Source organism: Mastigoproctus giganteus, chromosome 1, assembly GCF_048544385.1.
Source record: "Mastigoproctus giganteus isolate SK-2022 chromosome 1, ASM4854438v1, whole genome shotgun sequence".
Classification (NCBI taxonomy): Eukaryota; Metazoa; Arthropoda; class Arachnida; order Uropygi; family Thelyphonidae; genus Mastigoproctus; species Mastigoproctus giganteus.
In genome coordinates this window covers 224,009,740-224,032,459 of record NC_143575.1, presented here as the reverse complement: position 1 = coordinate 224,032,459, position 22,720 = coordinate 224,009,740, and the positions used below count along the sequence as shown (strand labels likewise).

Here is a 22,720-nt window from a genome sequence, read left to right as displayed (position 1 = left end):
AATTCAAGTAGTGACATATTTTAAAAGCATCTGGTCACTGTTGCTATCCTAATCAAAATAAATTCATATTTTACCAGAAGCATCAAACATCATATACTTTGCATTGAAAAAAAGGAAACCTGATCGAAGGCCTCTTGCAAGTCACCAGATGCCATAAAGAGCAATTTAATTTGGAACAAGACTCCAAACAGAAGGGTGGATAAGAGAAAGACGTTCTCAGTACAAACATCGGTTGGCTGGAAGGCCCTCTGCCGGTAATAAAAAAACCAAACTATTATATCACCCGAATATTTAAATTCATATTCCGTGCTGTCCTATGTCTGTTAATTGCGTGTATTCTATGGTCGATTTGTCTGTTTGCTGGACGAAAAACCTCAGTTTCTGGAGGGGGGGAACCTTGCTATCTACGCCTGAGACCGACTAACTCAGCCACAGAGTGAAAACGTCCATTGAAGTTCCTCGCGTCATCGATGGGATTCGAACCCCGGCATTTTCCACCCGGTGTGGAGAGGACAGTGACAATACCACTGCGGTACCCGCGCAGACCGCTGGTGTTCAAAATAGACAACAGACTGAATACATCAAACCTCATGACAGGCGTGAAGGAGAACCGAGGAGACAGTAATAGAACGGAAGTCGCCAGGGGAGGAAGAGTTTTTCTTTTTCGGAATCCGAATAGTGTAAGTGGTCAGAGGGTAATCTGGGAGATTGTCAGTCTAAAAGAAAATATGGAAAGGATAAAATCAAAACTTTAACTGGCAAACTACAAAACAAACGAGCTGAAACGCCATGGGGGGGCCCGTTCTAGTAGAGACGGACGATAAGGCAGCCCGAAGTTCAGTTGGAGAGATTGGCCGATAATGGAGGTTTAGAGATCAGCACACACCGAGTGCTGATCTCGCGGTGTGTGCTGAGAGAGAAAGGAAGTACTACTGCAGAACCGGCAAATAGGACGTAAAACACTTCTTTTTTTTTTTTTTTTTTTTTTTTTGTAGTTGTTGGCGCATCGGCTTCTGTGGCCATAGTGCACCTCCCAAGGTTTTTGCAATACTTTGATCCAAGCCCGAGGCGGGATTCGAACCCGCGACCTTTGGGTTGCCAGGCAGGCACTTTACCCACCCGGCTAGCCCGGTCGGCCCGTAAAACACCGAAGACCAAAAAAGCACAGGCGTCATCAGCGGCCAGGGAAGATGGAGAATCCGAAGCATCGTCAAGAATGGAGTGGGCACACCTCTTACAGTTTTTAGCGTAGAAGGACTGGACCTTGGAAAATTTCCGCTTGCAGAGAACCTTGTTTGTTTATGGGCTTTACGGCGCACGGGCAGGGAACCTTCTTGAGAAAGCCAGGACGACAACCTTCAGCACGAACCGAGTTGGAGGACGATGCACAGACACATCCTGGCCGAAGAGCGTAGTTTTGGTGAAAGGTCTAGCTCGGCAAAACAAAGACAGCCATTGATGGCATCAGACATGAAACTCTTAAGGGCAATGACCCTGAGAAGAGACAGGGGTTTCAGACAACGACAAAACTGAGATGGGAACCCCCCCCCGGTGCCGTCAGACAACTAACACACTTTACACAGCGACAAAACTATGGCATAAAGGTTCTCCTTTATGCCATAGTTTTCAGTTTATTGATTCTAAATATTTAGAATCAATTAACTGAAAGGGGATCCCAAAAGAGACTGCAGGAAAGATCAATAGATTCTGCTTCAAAAGATGACTGAGATCAAGAAACTGAGCATTTTGGGAACTAAAAAGGAGCTTTTGCAGTAACTCGTATACCCATCAGCGATTTAGACCATATTGGCTCATATCTGTTATGTCTGTAAATTCCGTGTATTTTTTGGTCGATTTGCTGTACAAAAAACCTGAGCTTAATGGAGAAAAAAAAGAAAACCATGATGCCTTCACCTGAGATTGACTAAGTCAGCCGCGTTGTGAAAACGACCCATAAAAATTCCTCGGGTCACTGACGAGATTCCAAATGGAGTCTTTACAAGCCGGTGTGAGGAAGACAGTGATCATACTCACTGTACTAACCATGAGGGCCCCAAGACTGAACTTACATAAGTAAGCCCATTTATTATGTCCATAAATTGGATGTATCCTCTACAGGATAGGCAAATCCTCTATAGGTGGATTTGCCTATCCTGCTGGACCAAAATTCCGAGTTTCAGGGAAGAAACATCCCGAGTCAAAAAATATGAGAAAGTCTAATGAGAAAAACTTTTCTTCTAAGCTTTATAAGAAATTTGTACACTGGAACACCTTTCGATCTCCACATCAACAGTCTGTTACGAAACTCGTGACTAGCTTTAATTAGATGAAAGTAGATGGCGTCTCTACTGATAGCTTGTGTTATAACAATAATAGCAACATCCTTTATTAATTTCGTGTTTTATTCGCAATAAAGAGAACCAAAAGGAATCTCAAAATAAAAATATGCATACAAACAGCATCAACATTTCCAATCGATTAAAAACATCACGAAATTACACTTTAAAAAGTTGCCATCAAATACAACACACTCACCGATTTGGAAATGCAGTTCGCGTACTTTTGATTTGAGTCTTTAGAGACAGCCACACACCCAAAAGATATCTTCATTGTCTAGATTTCGTTGTACCGAAGCCATCCTGACATGATTGAACAGTGAACTTTGAGAATGCATCCTTTAAGCTTTCGCAACATCCTCAAAGCCAGTTTCAATAGAGAACGCAACACAAGAATTCGTTCAAAATTCGGAAATTTTCTCAAACACTAAACCAGAGGCCACATATCTAAGCTCAGCAACATGCCAGCTGAAAAGCAGAGATAAACCTTTCAACTACTGATGGCTTTTCTTTTCGTGTATAAATGAATACTTTTTGTATTTGAATGATAATCAGACTTTGCCAAACTGAATAGCAGCTCTTCTTTTTAAAGACACATTTAAATATCTTTAAAAGTACCAGATTATGTTCTCACTAAAATGCAGGCTGAGAGAGCGATCCCTATACACAATGATATAACGAGGAATGTTATTTTCATTTGTGCGAATATTTTCCTTGTCATATCTCAAAGGAATTTCGAAGAGTTGCTTCCGAAGGTTGTCTCACGTTAAGTCGGATTAGTGAACAACAGTCCTTTTGCAAGTTTCTGAAATGTTGATACTTGCGAAGCTTCTTATAACATTAAGATTAAAGTAATCCTCTAACTTTGCCATTATTCTAATTGCAAGTTATTTTTCTCACCGATGTGGAACACGTAATCCTACAGCAACAACTACCAGGGATTATAATAGAGCTCCCGAATGCCAGTGTTTGGTGAAGGATTCTAAGCAAAAAGCTAGCTGACTTTCTAACCTCCACTTGAGACAGGTGTACACTAATTTTGTTTTTACTTTCGTAGATGAATTTTTTTTTATTAAGTACTAATCCGAAGATAATATCCATATTTTGGTAATAATTTCTTAACATTTGAAGTTCTGTAAGTAATTTATGGGGTCCAAAAGGATGACGTTTGGTCTCCACTTTTGCTCGTTAGAGGATGTTATCCTTGTATATTTTGCATATCAGGTTATGTAGACAACGAGCTTTTGCAAAATGGATCATGGCGTTAACAGTAAAACAGTTGGATCTGAGCGTTGCCCAGGAAATAATGCTGAATCAGCTCTTAAATATATTGCACGAAAGCCACTATGTCCACATGAACAAGATGTCCTCCAACCTACGAGGGAGGAAATACGCTGTCAAGGGTGAGGTAGTCACTAATAAGAAGGTAATATATTGAGGACCTCGTTGCGCTGCCTTAGTAAGTGGTGATCTGTAGATAGATGGTGGGGATGCCAAAGGTTGGTTGACACGGTTTAAACAATAGATATAATGTAAAAATTACAAGGATGAGAATGTTGAAGCTGGTGCTGAGGTGCACGAAGAGAAATTCTTGATCAGGGTACAAGTGGTCTGGCCATACTGAAGATAGCCGTGTGTAGATTACATGATATCCTAATGGACAATGATTTGGACTTGTCCGGAATAACCTCCCTGGACATATCCACTTTGTGGGATGGCTTAGACTGTTGTGCTTCAGACAAAAATTGAGAACAACAACAGAATGAATACAAAATTGTCTCCAGTTATGTAAGGTGCTGTCCAGATGAAGTTCAAGACGTATGCTAATGCTGTTCAAGTAGCGGCTGAAGAAGAAAAGACGACTGACCAATAACAGACCTAAGACTTATTCTAAAAGCTGAATCATGTTCTAGCGAGCAAGTAAAAAAAAAAAAAAAAACTCCAAACAAAATAGATGATCCGTTACAAAATTTGTAGGCAGGTACAATGACGTCACATATGCAAATTATTAAAATTTACCTATTGTCTTACAATTGACGTCGTACTTTCCTTCGCTCTATGGACGGGGGGGATAACTACCAAGGGTTGTGTTTCCGGACCTATGTCCAAATGAACTTTTTCATTCGTACGCTTAATAAAACACACAAAGTTTGACGAAACCTTTCAATGACCTGTCTCTTAAAAGCTCTCCAATCTGTCACACATGCATTCATTTTTTTCTGCCTTTTCTATAAAAACATCCATGGAAACCGTCCTTCTGAATTTGCATCTCTAATGCTACCTCTCTCTTCCAAACCGATCAGCATCCATCGACTCACCAACTCCAATCTCACAGATAACTTTTCCTCTTCATTATCCCTTCTGCTCTCTAGAACAGTCTTCTTTCATACGTATTTCCAAAAAAAACCCCAATCTACAGAAATTTAAATGTACATCTCTCCTCAGCCTTCAGCCCATGCAAGGTACTAAGTTCTATAGGTTCTAAAACCTTTGGTGTTTGAGATTTTCGTTTAAAAATTTGCTTTGTTAACCTTGCACATGTTCTCTCGAATTTGTCTTAAAAATTCGATTTAGTAAACAAGGTAAACGAAGCTAATAGCTCCACTATTTAACAGTTACTTCCAAGGTGACAGAACAGCTTTCTAAAAATCTTAATCTACATTTTAATTCCTTCAGTTTAGTAATTTTCATTTATTTATTGAAAATGATTTATTCTGTTAATAACTAAAATAAAACATCAAAAAATGTCAAATAATATTATTGTATCTATATGGGATACCATAACGTCACCTCTCAGAAAATATGCTTAAAAAAAACTGACATGGGCAAGTAGAAAGTAATTCATTATAAACATACAGCATATATCCTCTTGAACCCTTCTTCATTATCGGAATATTTGCAAATGGCATACATCAAGACCCGTTTTCATTAGAAGTTCCACCAAGAAAATTAATCTAACTAGTCCTTACATCTACGTCGGGCTTTGTCATGAAGCTGATGCTTGATGTACTGGAAATGAGTACTGAAATAAAATGTCATACGTCACACAACGATTTTCTACTAACGCCGTATCCAACTTCCTGCATTCACTTAATTCTTTAAACAAACCGTGACTCTGGTTCCTCAACAACAAGAACTCAATTTCTTCCTAGTTTCTTAGAACAAGTTTCCCCTCAGCAAGTGGTCCCGCAGTGTTTTTCTCTGTTCGCATTGCTGTAGAAGCCGCTTTTCTTCTCTTCTCTACGACCTGACTCGATGGTTTTTGTGAGCTGCTATTCTTTCCGGTTTCCTGTGATCCCACATGATTTTTATCGCTTAGAAGTTTGTATCCCACATGAGCGTTGTAAATGATAATTTATTTCTTTGTTATATAACATTCGAATAGTTGCATTGTAAACACTGCATCTAATTTTGCAAAATTGGCGTACCTGAAATGCATTTCATGGATGGCGTTATTAATCTTATCACAGAAAAATGTTTTACATTATCGAAAAACCATCAACAGTAGCCAGTAGATGGTTGTCTAGATGCAAGCAGTTTTCGGCGAAGGAAAGCCTTGGTAGTAAAGTTCTCCTTGGGGTTTTAGCAGAGTTTCCTCCAAGCCAGGGGCAAGTGAAGGAAAAGGTGTCGTAAATCCGAATACAGGTGATAACGGAAAAGGACATGTTCCCAATTCTCAGCATCACTACAAATGCAGAGTTGTGGAGAAGTAAGATGGAATTCTTACTGCTCCAACTCCGGGATTGAATCGTCGATTCAATCCCCAACTTGATGATACAGCATTGAGAAAATTCGGTCATAACAACATTTGAATCAGATTCAATTGAGGAACGAGATCCTTTTACAAGTAGCGATAAATCGTCGTATGCCAGTTTAGAGATGTTGAGTAGTCTTAAGGAGCTACTCAACCAGAAAAAGGTTCCAGACGAGTGTACATAACACCGAACCTTGAGGACAACCATGACTAACAGGCTTCGTGATGGAGTAGGAGCCGGAGAGAAAAGTAACAGATTGGTATTTGAAGTAGCTTTTAGTTAGATTGTTTAAAGAGACTGGAAAAGATGCGTGACTCAACCGAGAAAACAAACTATGTCACTATAGATGATCTAAGAAGCTGGTAAAATCGACACAGATGGTAAAGACTTATTTGGAGTTATCTTGGACACAAGAGAGAAATTTGACCAGAGCCTTCTGGTGTCACGCCCTGGGCGAAAACCGTACTGATCGGCAGAGGCAAGTGATTTATCAACGAAATGAGAAGTAAGCCTCATAGAACTCAAATGTCCAAGGAGTTCGCCTAAATGAGACAGAAGGGCAAACCAATGATTTGGTTGCATCAAATAACTTAGGGATTAATTTTAGCAAAGAATTCATCCCGACTTTTTCATAACTTGAATACACAACATTGTCAATAAACAGTTTTCATATTCATATGAATACAGTTTTCCGTATTGATATTCAAAACTTTGTTATCAATAACAACTTTTAACCCTTAAGGCCATCTATCTTGGCAGGGTCTGACACCTTAACCACTCTGCTACCCTGGCAGACTTCCAAATTGAAGGAAATAAGCCTTCATTAAAACATTTATTGAATAGGTAAATGGACCTTATTCCGAATTCGTTGATTTACATCTGTCGGATGCCTTATTCCGGATTACCGGAGTGTTAACAAGTTCCTGCCATTATTTTATAGTCACTGATGGCCTCTTTAGTTCCTAGTAGTTCCAGCTAGCCCTCGTAGGTAGCACAGTTGGTACAAGCACCATCCTCCTCACACTGGCTGGAAAAGACCGGAGTTAGAATTCCATTAATGACGCGAGGAATTTATGGGGCTTTTTCACAATGTAGAGTTATTCGGTCTCAGGGGAGGTAGTGGTCTCCTCCCGGAAACTCGGGGTTTTCGTCTAGCGAACAGAAAATCTACCACAGAACACACAATTTACAAACATTAGAGATAATCTTCTCCGGGACGCTACAAGATCTTCCGCGTAAAAATACTGCCAGCGTAGGAGAGTTAGCTTGTGGTTCCACCACGGATTGGTGGAAATAACAAAGTATACTGAATACCTATCGCTATAAATCGAATTAACAATAAAAAGATACCATTTCAAAACTGGGGAAGAACTGTACACGCTGTGTTTGGGTATGGGAGGAAGAAACCCTAACTACAAAAGCCGTTTGTAAAACTAATCCCCAAAACAGCACAATTGACTGCCTCCAATGTTCTCGCACTACTAAACCCTCTTAGAAGTGAAGGCTTAAACGGCATACCGTATTTGTCAGCTTATAAGACGCTGCGATGTACAAGACTAATTTTGGAGCGGTAAATTTAAGAAAACTTTTGAAATGTTTTTTTTCTTAAATTTACCGTTTTATAAGAAATCAAAGGGCGTCTTATAAGCAGACAAAACATTTCTATATACAGGGTGTTTCAGTTAAACGTTTCAGAACTTCTAAGAGGGGTAGGGTACATCCTGACAACTCGAAATCATATAGCAATGTGGGGTCGGAAATGCTTTCCTGAAGCGGTGTTGTACACAGAAGCACCATAAAGAAAAGAGACCGTAAGTGAGAAATCGTTTTAATAATACATGAAAAGAAGCAAAAGGTACATGGATTAAAGTAAGTGTTCGAAGTTTCTTCCACGGGCTACAATGCACGCCTCACATCTCCGACGCATGGACATCCGAACAATCTGGAATACTCCAGGCGAATTTCGAATTTCTTCGGCAGCTACTGCGATTCCTGCTGAAGTGTTGTTTTCCGATGAGGCATCCTTCACAAGGGAAGGAATTTTCAACACGCATAACGACCAAAGCTGGGCGGTCGAGAACCCGCATGCAATACGACGTCGTGCATCACAGATTCGATTTTCGGTCAATGTATGGGCCGGTATTATGGGAGATCACCTCATCGGACCTTACCTGTTACCGTGTCGTCTAACCGGACCTATCTACTTGATCTTTCTGCAGCAAGTATTGCCACAACTTTTGAGAGATGAACAGATTTCTGCATCGACGCAACAGACAATGTGGTTCCAACACGATGGAGCCCCTGCCCATTATAGCGGAGATGTTCGTAACTACCTGGATGTCACATTTGGTCAACAGTGGATCGGACGAGGTGGTCCCGTGCGTTGGCCTGCTCGGTCACCCGACCTATCATGTCTTGATTTTTATTTCTGGGGTCATATGAAATCGCTAGTTTATGACACCCCTGTTGACAATGCTGAGGAGCTGGTTGCAAGAATCGCAGTAGCTGCCGAAGAAATTCGAAATTCGCCTGGAGTATTCCAGAATATTCGGATGCCCATGCGTCGGAGATGTGAGGCGTGCATTGTAGCCCGTGGAAGAAACTTCGAACACTTACTTTAATCCATGTACCTTTTGCTTCTTTTCATGTATTATTAAAACGATTTCTCACTTACGGTCTCCTTTCTTTATGGTGCTTCTGTGTATAACACCGCTTCAGGAAAGCATTTCCGACCCCACATTGCTATATGATTTCGAGTTGTCAGGATGTACCCTACCCCTCTTAGAAGTTCTGAAACGTTTAACTGAAACACCCTGTATATATGTCGCCTTGTATAAACAAACTGATTAGTTTGTTAGAAGTACTGTTATTTTTGTTACTAGCAGAGAGAGAGAGAGAGAGAGAGAGAGAGAGAGAGAGAGAGAGAGAGAGAGAGAGAGAGAAAAAAAAAAAAGACTATTGCAACTTATGAAAAAAAAAAAAAAAAAAAAAAAAAGGTGGTTTACATAGAACTTAAATATTGCAATCGACCCGTCACGGCACGCAGGCCAGGGGTTAACAATGATACAAAGTCAGTCCAGCTGATATCATTGCATGGAAAGCACTTTCTTTCTATATCTTTTATCACATGCGAATTTGTTGAGATCAGCATCAAGTTCGTATACCTTGGAGAGCATCTGAAAATGGAGGAATCGATCTGTCAGGAACAGTCTCGAATTCCTGGCTGCCAGACTTGGAGTAGTCACAAAGCAGAAATCGGGATTCTCCAGCAGCATGTATCCCAAATGGATGGCTCGGAGATAAGTTCCTCAACCATTTTCACTGTGATGACCAACCTCCTAGAATTAATAAGCTCGGAGAGACGGGGAACCCCCATTGCATTTGCTAATGCTGTAGTTCTAGCTTGTGGTGGCAGATTGGATTTCCAATTGGCCCATTTGAGTAGCCAATATTCAGATGCAATGAGAGGCTTTTTAGTCGTTTGGGTGGCTGAGGCCCAGACTTCCGATGCGTACAGTAATGGTGGATAGACGTTCTGATGTATTTCCTGATTATTTTGGGATCTTTAATGTGCAACAGATTTTGTTTTGCTATCCAACGAAAACTCGAAGCCCGTAAGGCGAATTTATCTAGCTGCGTATTGAAACGGAGGTTAGGGTCAAAGATTACACCCAAGTCAGAATGTGAAGTAGCAACAGGAATTTGGGAGTTTCCAAAAGTGGGAGCAATTACAGAAGGGTTGGTCTTCAGAGAGAAGATTATCTTGGTCTTCCCGGAATTGATCGTCAGGCCAAAGTGCTGTAGAAAGGATGCGATTTCCAAAAGACTATTATTAATGGAGTTAGTGGTCGTGATGAGGTTGAGACTGGCCCGATTGGGGTAAGAATCTTAAGGTCATCTGCGTAGGAAATGATTTTTTTGGCTATTCCGCACCAGTGGGGCAATAATTGCTCTGAACAATATCCACTCGAGTAGATATACGCCTTTTCTGTCTGCAGTATTTTCGAAGATTAAAATCATAGACAGAAAAGAAATTGTTACAGTTTTAGTAATACACAAACAATAAAGCACGATCTCTGATTTCGTCTTAAGATGTTCTGTGTCTGTTATGCAATTACTTATTCTTATAGTTCGAGTAGTCATCAGCATAATTTGTATGACTATTCTGAACAACGTCATTTCTCCTTTGTGGTACTTTGACTAACCTGTGCACCCTAAATTAGTTCTTCAGGAATGAAAACTCGTTTTCCGTATACAGGTCTCCAACCCCTCCGTGATATAATGGTTTTGGAACTTGTCACACATTTGGAGAGGTCTAGGTTCGGGTCGCGTCATAGATTGGAGGAATTTCTAAAGGTTTCTTCAGTTTATTTATCTAACTTCCACCTAGTAGAGTTCCTCCAGGTTTTAAAACGCACAACTTTTGAACATTTTGTATGTACAACTTTCATCATTCGTCACTCTCTCGAGAGAGAGAAAGGATTCGAATGACGTCGTAGAGTGGAGAAACTGTTTAAGGCCTCTTCAATTGGGACCGAGTCAACTGATCTAAAGCAGAGGCTTCTATATGAAAGAAGTACATATTTAAATCAAGGAAAATACTTTTTGCGCATATTTATGACACGTTAAACACTGTCATAAATACTTTCAGCGTAGTCGACGAAAACTGAATGCCAAGATGAGCAAAACCTGATTGCTGGAAAATCACTGGATTGACAAGAATTACAAGATATAGAATTTATAAGTAACATTCTGAAGACAAGACATTCCACTTCTGGATGGAGTAACTTACTAAAGGAGGATATGAAAAGGAGAGGATTGCAGAGCTCTAGCTTAAACTACTAAAGGATCTCGACAATTGTCACCTTATCAGCCAAAAATCGAAACTAAGATTGCACTGGTGTTTGTATCGAAATGATTGGACTGAACGGGGCTGGAAATAGAAATTACGATTTGAGGAATTTCCATTTACACTCTTGTACATACGGAAGCAATTAAAGTGTACAACTTAGTCTCAGTCAGCTATCCTCAGCATTGAAGGAACCACAGGGACTGTTGCTACAGCAGCAACGACTTAAAATTACAGTAGTGGACCACTAATTGGACCCACGAGACGTCTAATTCAATTCTGTAATTAAAGCATGCAGAAAAGTCCTCTCGGATACGGAGGTTTGGTATCCTGTGGGACAGTTTCCAATATTTTTATGAGGATGTGTGAAGAATTGGTATTGTAATCTTTGCGATATAATAAAAATATATATTTTTAAAGGTTCTACAAGTATTGCTTCGTATTAATTAGCGTAAAAACCAAAAATAAATTTAATTAAAAAAGTATTCAAAGTTTTATTTACATTAACGCACTAAAAAGGTAAAAAAAATATATATTCATTTTTCAGTGACCACAGTTAAAGCCAGCTACCTCAATATCACCAAAGCTAGCCGGTTGCACATGGGAGCCTACCTTTGCATTGCTTCAAATGGCGTACTCCCTTCTGTTAGTAAAAGAATTGTTCTTAGCGTAAACTGTAAGTATACTTGCTTAGCTAATCATAAACATTTATAAAAATAATGTTAAATAACACTTTTGATATTTAAATTTCCATATAAATAAAAAATGTATTTACTGTCTGACAGCTGTCACTGCTTCTAAACAAACTGAACTAGTGCTGAAAATTAGGTATTAAATGCATTTTAGTTTTCAGCTTACACTCCTATTAACACAAAGCTGTTATCTTTAATTTTATGAATAAATTACATTCATCTACTTGAATTTAAAATTCAAGTATCTTGTCACTAGTACTCTAAATTTAAATGAGCAGTTGTAAACGAATCAGTGTCCAAGACAATATATTTATTACTGTTCAGAGAAGTCAAATTTACATGCGTAAATTACAAATAATTATTAAGTATTTATATTGCGAACAGGGGTCGAACAACAGTACTGACAAAAGAAGAACATTTAATTATCTGCAAGTTTCGTAAGGAGAGAGAGAGCTTCCCCTCCCTCTAAGGAAATTAGAATCATAGTTCCTTGTCTCCATACATCTTCCAGTAAAATAAATCACAACTTCTACTTCCGATTTAAATTACTGCTTCAGATTTTTCGATAGTTCGGGTCGTTTTAAAAGTGAACTTATTACACTGAATCATTGCAACAAGAATAATTAGTTACTCGTTCTCAAAGAGGTCTTTCAAATAATCTGGCGATTTAATTGGTAGTGCTGTGTGTATCAACTTATCGTGCTTTGATTCTACCGTAATTATCACCAAGCCGAGATAATTTATGTCTTTTCCTTAAGTATATAATAAGATTAAGTGCATTTCTTTTTATCTCGTGTCATTGTCTTGGTCGATATTTCGTTTTTCTTTTTAACTCACTGTTCAAGTCTGTTTTACGAGACATATCAAACAAGCGAAATTTTTTCGTACAAAACATGTTAATTCTTAATGTTAGCTCGGAGTGAAAATTGCTCTAATTTCTAGCCAAACCTCTTCGGTAATTAACTGTAGCCATTAGGGTTATCACCTCCTGCATATTAATAAGGCAATTGGCTTTTCCGTTAATAGATGCAGCAACAAAATAAAAAAAAGTTCGCTTCATCATTAGTCCAACTTGTGTTGGACTTTGACTTAAGGAGTTAATAGACTAACAGCGAGTTAAAAATGTTTCTGAATTAACACACCACACTTTGTGTACAGCTTCTTAATGCACATTTTTATGCCACTCTAGTAGAAATTCTGTTAGAAACAAACAGTTTCAGAGAAGGAAGAAAAAGAATTAATTGTTTCAAAACTTGAGAAAGCAATAATAATTCCACCCCTCCCAAATTTAGAATTATTTAACTTTTTTTTTTTTCAAGCGTTACCTCTGCTTCCTTAAAATAATTAAGACCTTGGAAGTGGATTATGAATGACAGAGTGGAAAGACATTGTGTTGGCAGCATGCCACCCATCAACTTACAGCATGATAAACTTTTATGAAGACTATAAACAAGAAGCAAAGTTAAAAATTGCTGGTAGGTGTATAACTCTGTAGAAACTTTCTTTATCAGATAAAAAAAAACTGATAATCGTTCAAACAGAACACGCATGATTCATTACTACAGAAAATTATTATTAAACTGGTTGCCATTAACTTCCTAAGATGCAATCTATATATAGTTTAGGGCTATCTATCTAGTACCGTTTTTTCCAGAGTAATTTTTTTTTCTGGTGAAATGGAGAGAAAAAACAAATTAACCACTCAGTTTAGAAAGCATAATTACGAGAAGGGACGGATAAGCGTCATTTCTTCCCTTCTTGATAGCGCCACAGGAAGTTCGTATTTATTTATTTCTAGTTTGCCACCCATTGCCCAGTTAGTTGCTCTCAACCTGAGATCCACTTTCTTCTTAACTTTCCATCAGGTATTATTTAATAATTTCAGTGATAGCTTAGGTCCCATTTTTCTTTAGTATTTTGAACTGTGACTATTGAAACAGGTAAAAAAGCTTGCGGCTTTATTAAATATTTGACATTTTAGACACTGAAATATTCGCTACCTATCAGACTGCTTCGGTAATAAGCAAAATGGTTTGTACTCTTACTTCTCTGTATCACTGACTTTCACTTTTCATATGCACTTTATTGACGTGCTATTTTTCAAGTCAACAGTCATTTCACGCGGTACATAAATATGTCACGCTAGATATTTTTCTAGCAATGGTTTCACACTTTGTGACCTGTCGACATACTGGGCCTGATAAATGGATAGTTTTTTTACAGATTTGATTTTTTAAGTTTTAAAATAACGTAAATTTTACTTAAACTTCTTTGACTATAAATAAAATACGTAACAAGATAAGTTTTTACTATTTCATTATAAATTTCCAAATACAGTATTCGATACAAGAAAAAACACCTTTTTTAGATCAAGTGCAACAGCATTAATTATAATTCAATCTGACTCGATCTTGGATTAATCTTGCACAGAAGTCTATCTCAGTTTGCGCTGGGTGTTTCTAATATTTTTTAGAAGAGGAAGTAATAAGAGTACTTTTTTGTTTTGTACTATCCGCTTTGTTGTGTAGAATAAACAAAATTGAAAATCTGCAATCTATTATGGGTGCCATATTCTACTAACTTCATATAATTAATATCCTGTAACTAAACAGGAGTTATTTACCGTTATTGTGCTCATATGCAGAAAAAAAAAGAATTTCTATAATCAAAGAATTATATAATTGCTTTAAAAAGTGTAGAAACCAGCTGAAATAATTCATAAGGCCAAATGATACAAGGAAGTTGTCCTTTTATTAATTAATAAAATAATAATAAATATTAAACAGAATATTCCTACAAAGTAATCAACAAATTCTGCTTTAAAAACTTAGCCAGACTCACTGTCTCTAATGTAAGCAAAACGAAAAAGGTGTTTCAGTATTACGGCGCCTTCTTAATTTAAAATTTCCTTTATATACCTCCTTTCCCAAATTTATACCCTTACTCTTTTGACTTATTCGATAATGACCCAAGAAAACGATACATTTAGACCTAAAGTGCCTGGTTTTTTTTTTAAGGCGTTAAAACCGCTTTTGTGTAACTTCTTTCTATCCTTCTAGATTGTCGGTTTAATGCCTGTTCATGTTGCCATTTCATTTCCCATTTATTTTTTGTGGTTCACTGTGGATATTTCTCTGTATTTCTTGGTACTTTATTTTCCTACTAGTTTGTTTGGCAAGTTTTTACTTACAAAAATTTCGATACTTCGTCTATTGTTTTTGAACCTTCTAACTTGGAAATACTTCAAACAAAAGCACTTCTGATTCATGATTAAATTGTTTCTCGTAATATTTCATATTCCATATAACTAACAATTTAAATATTGTTAAATCTGTACTGAATCAGTAAAGACAATGTCAATGCTTTATTAATGATGATGATTGAAGTTCGTTACATTTCATGCCCTTGAAATACCAAAATGTTCTAATGTATGTTATTTAGTTTCACATTTAGTAATGAAAATTTGATTAGCGCAGGAGCATTCCGATTCGATTATCGGAATATTGAATTATTCCAAATCAATTATATGATCATCGTTGAGGTCGTAATCATACCTTGATCTATAACGTTGCCAAAAAGAGGTGGCAGGAAGACTTTCCTTGACGTTATTGCTAAAATCATCAAGTGCAGTTATATGGCCAGAAATATTGTTCAAGATCAGCAATGATTTGCTGCCAAAATTGGTTTCAGACAGCAGCCAACTTTAACGACTGAATAAAAAAAACTTTTGTTATCCTCCTCCAAAATAAACCTGTTTCAACAAGTATTCATTGCCGAAGAACAATTGTTGAGGACAGTACCTGCCATATTATCTAAATGCACTTAGGCTAATTGTTTTACCGGCAGTTATATTTACCGCACGTCAAGGGCGGATCCATGTAAACAATTATCCAAGTTTATTCTAAAAACATCTTTGCTCGTTCTGCTTCCGTGTGTCATCTGTAAAAAAGAACGATTTTTCTATGTTGTTACCTAGTCTCCAGAGTTCTACTTCCGATATACACGTAATTCTGCAATTTGCAGAATTTAGGCCAAAACCTTTCACAAATAAACATAATAATATCCATTTCCATCTAAGTCCATTTAATTTTCTGAGAAGATTTCAACTATCAGTTTCCTTGACCAGCAATCACCTCATTTCTCCTAATTACTTATTGTATGATTCCTTTCGCTTTAAAGATGTACATCTGCATATGCTCCAGTATTACTTCTAGACTTTCCAATCTGAAATTGTACCCCAATATAAATTCTCTCTCTCTCTCTCTCTCTCTCTCTCTCTCTCTCTCTCTCTCAAAAAAAAAAAAAAAAAAACACATTAAAGCTGGATCCGCCTTTGGTACACGCTAAGCTACCTTTTCATCATTAATGACTGGCTTTCCCTAAGACTGTTAGGCGTTTGCATGCGATTTTCATATTTCTCAAACCACCCACGGTTAGCCTGAAACGACTTCGTCCTCTGGCCTTTATACTCTTAACTCCATAGTTAAAACTCGAAATCATTAAAACTGCAGTTTTAATGCTAAGAGGACTTGCGGTTTAAGTCTGGTTAAATCCAGAGTCGGAAATTAAGCTATATTTTTAATTAGCCGAGTGGTGTAACAGCAGATAGTCTCACAGTAAAAATAACTCATTGTTTCATCCCTTCATTCTCCTAGAAAGGAGAGAACGTCAAATGAAATATAAAATCTAATTGTAAAGAGAAGCGGAGCGAGCGATTGATATTAACTTATTATAAAAAGTTCCTCACAAATATATGATGATATCAACGTTATTTCTGTGATTGCCTTTAAGTTAACGTAATCTTTACACCCACATCTACACACTACGCATAACAGAGGTTCCCAAAGTGTGGGCGCCTCTTCAGAAAACAAGCTTGTTTTCTGAAGAGGCGCCCTTGTTTTCATGAAGCACTTTAGCGACGAAATTCGCACAACCATCCCACTAATCTAAGTACGAAGCGTATTTTTTTTATTTATTTCTATTATTCGTGTTTTATTTCTTTGAGATTAAATCTATTGAAATATCTATTAATTTATAAAAGTATGTATATTCATAGCTAAATTTTAGGTCAAATATATTTATTTGCACTTGCTCTGGAACTTGGAGAGACTTGATTTATGAAAAGTTAAGGGGCTCAAAAGTTTGGGAACCTTTGCTCTAGACTAAAATGAAACAATCATTGCATATGCTTTTTCAAGAGGCCACACTATGGGCATGGTTTATGAAAGCAAAGTATTTCGATGACAATTCAATGCGTTGAAGTACCCATTGGTCATACTGAAGCCTCTTGAAAAGACAGCATGTGAAACTGGTTTATATTTCATTTTATTTGAGTTAATTTAATTTATTTTGGTAAAATGAAATATGTTTTATTTTATAAGTTCATATTACTCCTGGCTACAGATGCCTAGCTCCGGTCAACGCGTAGTATGCGTATTCCTTATATCCATCTATTATAATAATAAGGTAGTAATTAAACAATTTTAATTCATTTGTATATCCTCCCCAGGCTTGTTGCAATTCCTACACCTTGCTAATTTACATTGAGACAAGAGTAACAAAAACCTTCACACGTTCTTCCACATGACTCTTAAAATAATGGTGCATTGTTATTACTAGATCATAATTTCAAACTTTCCAGCTTAATACACATTCTGCAGAATGTGTTTGGTGTTTCATTTTTTTTTTTATTACTAGCTAAAGTACCAGTTTTGGGTTGCACTAATAATTTGCAATTAGATTTATAGTAATTCTCCTACTTTACTTATTTAATATAGTCCTAATCCAATCGCTGTTTATCAAGCATAGAAAAAGAAAACAAAGTTATGAAAATTAAACCTAGAACAATAATAATTACAAAACAGTCATTCAGGCAACTCCTGACTAATAACGTAAATTTTCCAAGCAATCGATTTAAAGCTCTTTTATTTATTACTGCACGTCTGTCAACTGAAATTTATTGATAATACAATTAATAAATGGCGCCCTCCTTCATTTCACATTAATTAACAAATTTATTAGCAAATTTTTCAATCAGATTGTTTTAAAGTGATTAATTCAAATATCGAAAGTGCAAGACATGTTCGTTTGAGAGAACACGCCATGACTATCAATCGATAATGGCGCCCTCTTATGGAAGGTATACTAATAGCTAAAAAGTTTAATAATTGAATAAAGAATAAATGCTTTTTAATACACCAAAAATAATTTTAAAATAAAGTGTCATTAAAATTTACTGGAGATGACATATCAGTTTAATTAATCTAAATATATTTTTTAATAATCAAATGTCTGTTATATCATTTAATGCATCACGTATAAGCATTACACGTAGAAAAACTTTGGTATATTGATCTCATTTGTCATAACACTTTAACTAACGGGCATTTATGAAGGGGGTACAGCTTTGTACTGGATTCATGTGCAAATCTGAACAGTAAGAAACAAAGCTTAAGGGAGCCAATCCTTTTTGTAGAAGAAATCAAAATAAAAAGTTGAAAATAATGCTAATGGCATCTCTCATAAATTATGCATCTCAGAAAGGAGTATTAGCCTGCGTGGAGAACACTTCTTTAACCATCCAATCGAAGTAGTTTCCTGAATGTAAATATATCAGACATCACTTCCTGTTACTTTATTAAATCTGCCATCCATCACATGTGCTTTCGTACAGTTCCATTATTCTTTTTGAAGGCTTGACGAAAAGAAACATCGCATCTGTAGAAATGAGCCTTCTCACAATCCTTTTGGGATCTATTACGGCTACTTTTGTGCAAAGAAAGTTTGCTGTATACAGGTGCTCTGGGGATCTATAATCAACCGAGACTGGTGAGTGATACGGCTGCAAATGTCTTCTGATTAACATCGGAGATGCGCGCTTCCCTTGTATCCATTTTTCATGTTTAAAATCTTCTTAAGTTGAATATCCTCCATATCGGCGTGTAGTGGATACTTCTATTTTAAAAGCTATCAAATTACCGAGATGACTACACTCGCTTCTCGGTCTTCTAGCTTCGGTAGAACTTTTAGTGCAAATTTACCGAAAGATGAATGGTTTTACTGCACGTGTTTGGTTTGACACAATTAATGAACGTGGGCGCGTATAAATATCCTTCTGTGAAGACTTGGTAAATGCAAATTAGTATTTTCTCATTTGAGTATTTAATAATCAAATTAATTTATTAAAGATTAGTTATTAAATCTTATTAAGAGCTATATACACAATTAAAGGTTAAGAATGACTTAATCTCCAACTGGAGATTAAGAGATAATTTAAAGATCTGAAACGTCTGAATCTGTTAAGATGCACCAAGACAACTCACTCAACTTATAATACATTAGACAGGATTTTACAGGAAACAGACTACAGAGTGTTTTTAAATTTCTGGAGAAATAATACAGCATCTATAAGAGAAAACTAAAGTGAAAAAAATTTTCGATGAAACGAAATGGTACGCAGAAGAACCAAAGAATAATTCAAAGATGGATCTGTCTACTGATATAAAAAAAAAAACGGCTTTATTGAAATTATGAATAACTTAAGCGATATTCAAATTGTTATTTAACAGCATCGAAGTTTGTCGCACACAGTGTTTGTGTATGGGGTTGGGTGTTCAAAGGCCAATTTGCATGGGGCTTAGAAAACCCCTCTAACTCGGTGGGAAAATTCTACTTCCTCCTCCTCCTGCCTGAGATCGGCTGATTACATCCTTTGTTGAGGAGGATTTCAGAAATTCCTCCAGTCATTGACGGGAGTTTTGACATTGGGATAGCAATGTATCCTCAAGCTAGGCTGCCACAGAGATCGAACAACAGACGGAAAAATTAAGTTTTCCAATCATGTAATGGCAGCAGAAGAAAATAGAAGCCATACCAAATCAGCTACTGTTAAGAGATGGATAGCTAATAATAATAAGAAGGGTTAATGAAGCAAATGGCCACAAAAGAAAAAAAAACTTGAGTCAGTATCAGAGGTATCAAATTTAGAATTCAAAAATGGATCATTCTATTCAATGAAATAACTCCATGAAAGTCAAACTTCAAACTGAAAAAAAAAAAAAAGAAAGAAATTCATAATGCAGACAAACTAACCAAGAATGCAGATATAGTTGTGGTGATCTTCCTGCTAACTCAACTGACAAAAGAATTATGACGACACAGTTGCACACTTTTCACAAGAGATTGAGGAACGAAAGCGGCTTCCATTCAATACATACGAGTTGCCGCCCTAATATCATTTAACAGAACCAAAAGGCCTCATCTTCTCATGTTGAAGATCTCAGACGTACGTACAATAACAAAATGAGAAAACGGGTACGGTACAATAATAAAAAAGATCCTTGATTTCCCGTCTTGCTTCCTTATTGGATTATATATCATATAAAGCCATGAAATATAAACTATGTAATACAGAATTGGGCTCCGAATCGAAGATTTTGCCATTGAAACCAAAACTCGCTTCAATATTCCCGACAGTTATAATCTGCAGCTATTTTCTCTAATCCAGCCATATGGCCATCAGGGATAATATTATACTGGGGCATTACGATTCCAATAGACTTAAGGTATTCTAGCAATCACATTCGACACATCACAATACCAACTAACAGACAGAAATCTCGTTTTCAAACTGTTTCAGTAAATAAAAAAGGAACATAATCGGAGTGTACTATCAGAAATTCAAAAGTACAATAAAATGTTTTCATTTTCAGGAAACTATTTTCCAGCTTGATCTTCTCCATCTACTTTCTCACTGAAATATGGTTACATAACAGCATACACAACTCCGAAATTGATGCCCAACTTTCCAATAACTTTAAGCGAACAGAAAATCTAAAGAGTGGGTTCGCTATTAGTCTTAAAAAATAAAAAAAAAACAGAATTTTTCACGCAAAGCGTTTTCAAATATCGAAGGCATGGCTCACAATCAAGCTTCAGGTCAAACAATTCTTTTGTCAGTATAACTGCTTCTTGCGGTTGATAATGACCTGATTCATAAACTTTCCAGTTCACGCTCTGAGAGCAATACACACTTCAAACAAAGTGTAACATCTTCAGTGTTGCAGAGGCCATGGTATAATACAATTCTACTATTGCCACCACAAGAAAAGCATTTATTCCTGTGTGAGCATGCCGCCTCAGCCAAATCTGCAATGTCAACATCAGGTAGAATGCAAGACTGGATTTCATAATTTTCGCAGAATCCAAAAGAAGGAGCCATTTTCGACTCAACCGAGTGTTCGTATGTGATATACCAATGAATTGTACTCACACTAGCAGCCTCAATCTCAGAACAAATTAAACCTTCGAAAGGCGAATTGGGATCATATTTGGTGTACTATTTCACACCGTGGCCATGCTAGTCTTTCTCTGGCAAGGATGTTGGTTTTATCTCCCGGTTTTTCCGTCCAGCAAACAAGAAAACCGAACTAAGAACAGACGTAAAGTACAGGCACCTCATGGCCTTAGTTGACATAGCACTAAACACACAGTCTATAATAATATTCTTGTGAACATCATGTGAAAGTCGCCCAGAAGAAATCAGATTGCAAGGAATGCTGCCGCAAAAAAATTAAACTAACAGGGATCAGTTTAAAAGCAATTATAAAAGAGGTGAAAATACTTAAAATATAGCCATGACATATCTTTCATTTGTTAAAGTGAAGACGTCATGGTTTTTTCCACTGAGAAATACTCCCACCCCCCCAAAGAAAAGAGAACCAGGTTAAGGAAAAGCAGCCTGTTTCACAGAATACCCTTCATCACTCAGAAACAATTAAAAATGATACGCGGGCATTATTAGATGTCAGCAAACACAATTTATTTATCATAAATGGGTCCTATACATATCTTCCTATTAAACTTAATTATGTAGTGATACTGTTCTTCAGAGATAGGAAGCGGAGTTGAACAGACGTTCTAGGAGCCGCCCTTTACAAAAACACATGTCCACATTATTTCGCTGCAGGCACAGATCAATTCCACTCGTATTCCGGAAGAATGTTGCAATAACCTGATCTTTTACTTACTCTCTCTGCAACGGAATTTATCCTATTCAAGCCAAGGCAAGACAAGGAAAAAAGTAATTCGTACACAAATTGTGGATCAGCGTTTTACTACAGAAAACACTACGCCAATTTTGCAAATATTTCAAGCTTTCAGCCGTTAAAGGAACGAAGATGCGTCCACGTAAAGGCTACTCCAAGGATAATGGTCAAAACGAACCTATCAGTATTCTCAAGACAACCCCCCCCCCCAAAAAAAAAGACAGTAATGTAAAAACCATGGTAGGATACTTTGTCACACCGATTATCAGCTTCGTTTTACAAAAGTAAAATTGGTTACCACCAGCTTGGCAGATCTTTAGAATTTCATAATAAACACTCATGAGAAATGATAATAGGTGGAAATTATCTATATGGATCTGTCCCATACTTGTGCATTTAGAACACTATTGAGAGTCACAAATTAACACATGGCATTCAGGATCCGCTTCACTAGAGAATCATTGGCTATATTAGTCAAATAAGCCACAGGACTAAAATACAAAGTTCTAACTCTTATGTAAAGTTCCTCAAGGCTTGTCTCTAGGACCCATCTTCTTCTTAGTTTCATAAAAAATCTAGCCAAAATAGATATCGATCAGAGCAACTACACTTATTTTCGCAGTTGATTTGCCATTCACGATGCAAGTCATTGTGAATGGAAAAGTTTTTGATAACAATAGATCTTTCAGAATCACTTTTTAAGCAGATCCCAACTTGGACTAGAGGTATATTCAATTAGTGTGCATAACTTTCCTTTTTTTAAACCGACAAAAGAAAGTCTAAAATAAATATTTTCTTTAAAAAAATTCAGACAGGTTGAATAACCAAAGGATCTCTGGGGTAACATTTGTACATAACTGCAGCTCTGACAAGCCCTATCACGAAAAGTTTAACCGAAAACTTCCTGTTCTATTATTTAATGCTCTTGTTTTTCCGAAACTTCAGTTTTCCTCTCAAATCTGAAGCTCCCCCCCACCCCTCAACATAAGTTTTATCAACTAGGGAAGGCTAAAGGTGAAAAAAAAGTGCCCCTCACAAATTG

At 37.0% G+C, this 22,720-nt stretch overlaps 1 protein-coding gene across 1 annotated transcript in view; it reads left to right on the top strand.

Annotated features, from left to right (window-relative positions):
- LOC150091549 (opioid-binding protein/cell adhesion molecule homolog) overlaps positions 1-22,720 on the top strand; it is a 236,817-nt gene that overhangs the window by 147,808 nt on the left and 66,289 nt on the right. Inside the window, exon 5 of the mRNA XM_090384536.1 lies at positions 11,488-11,616. Coding sequence (XP_090240662.1) covers positions 11,488-11,616 — 129 coding nt within the window. The remainder of the gene's footprint in view (positions 1-11,487; positions 11,617-22,720) is intronic.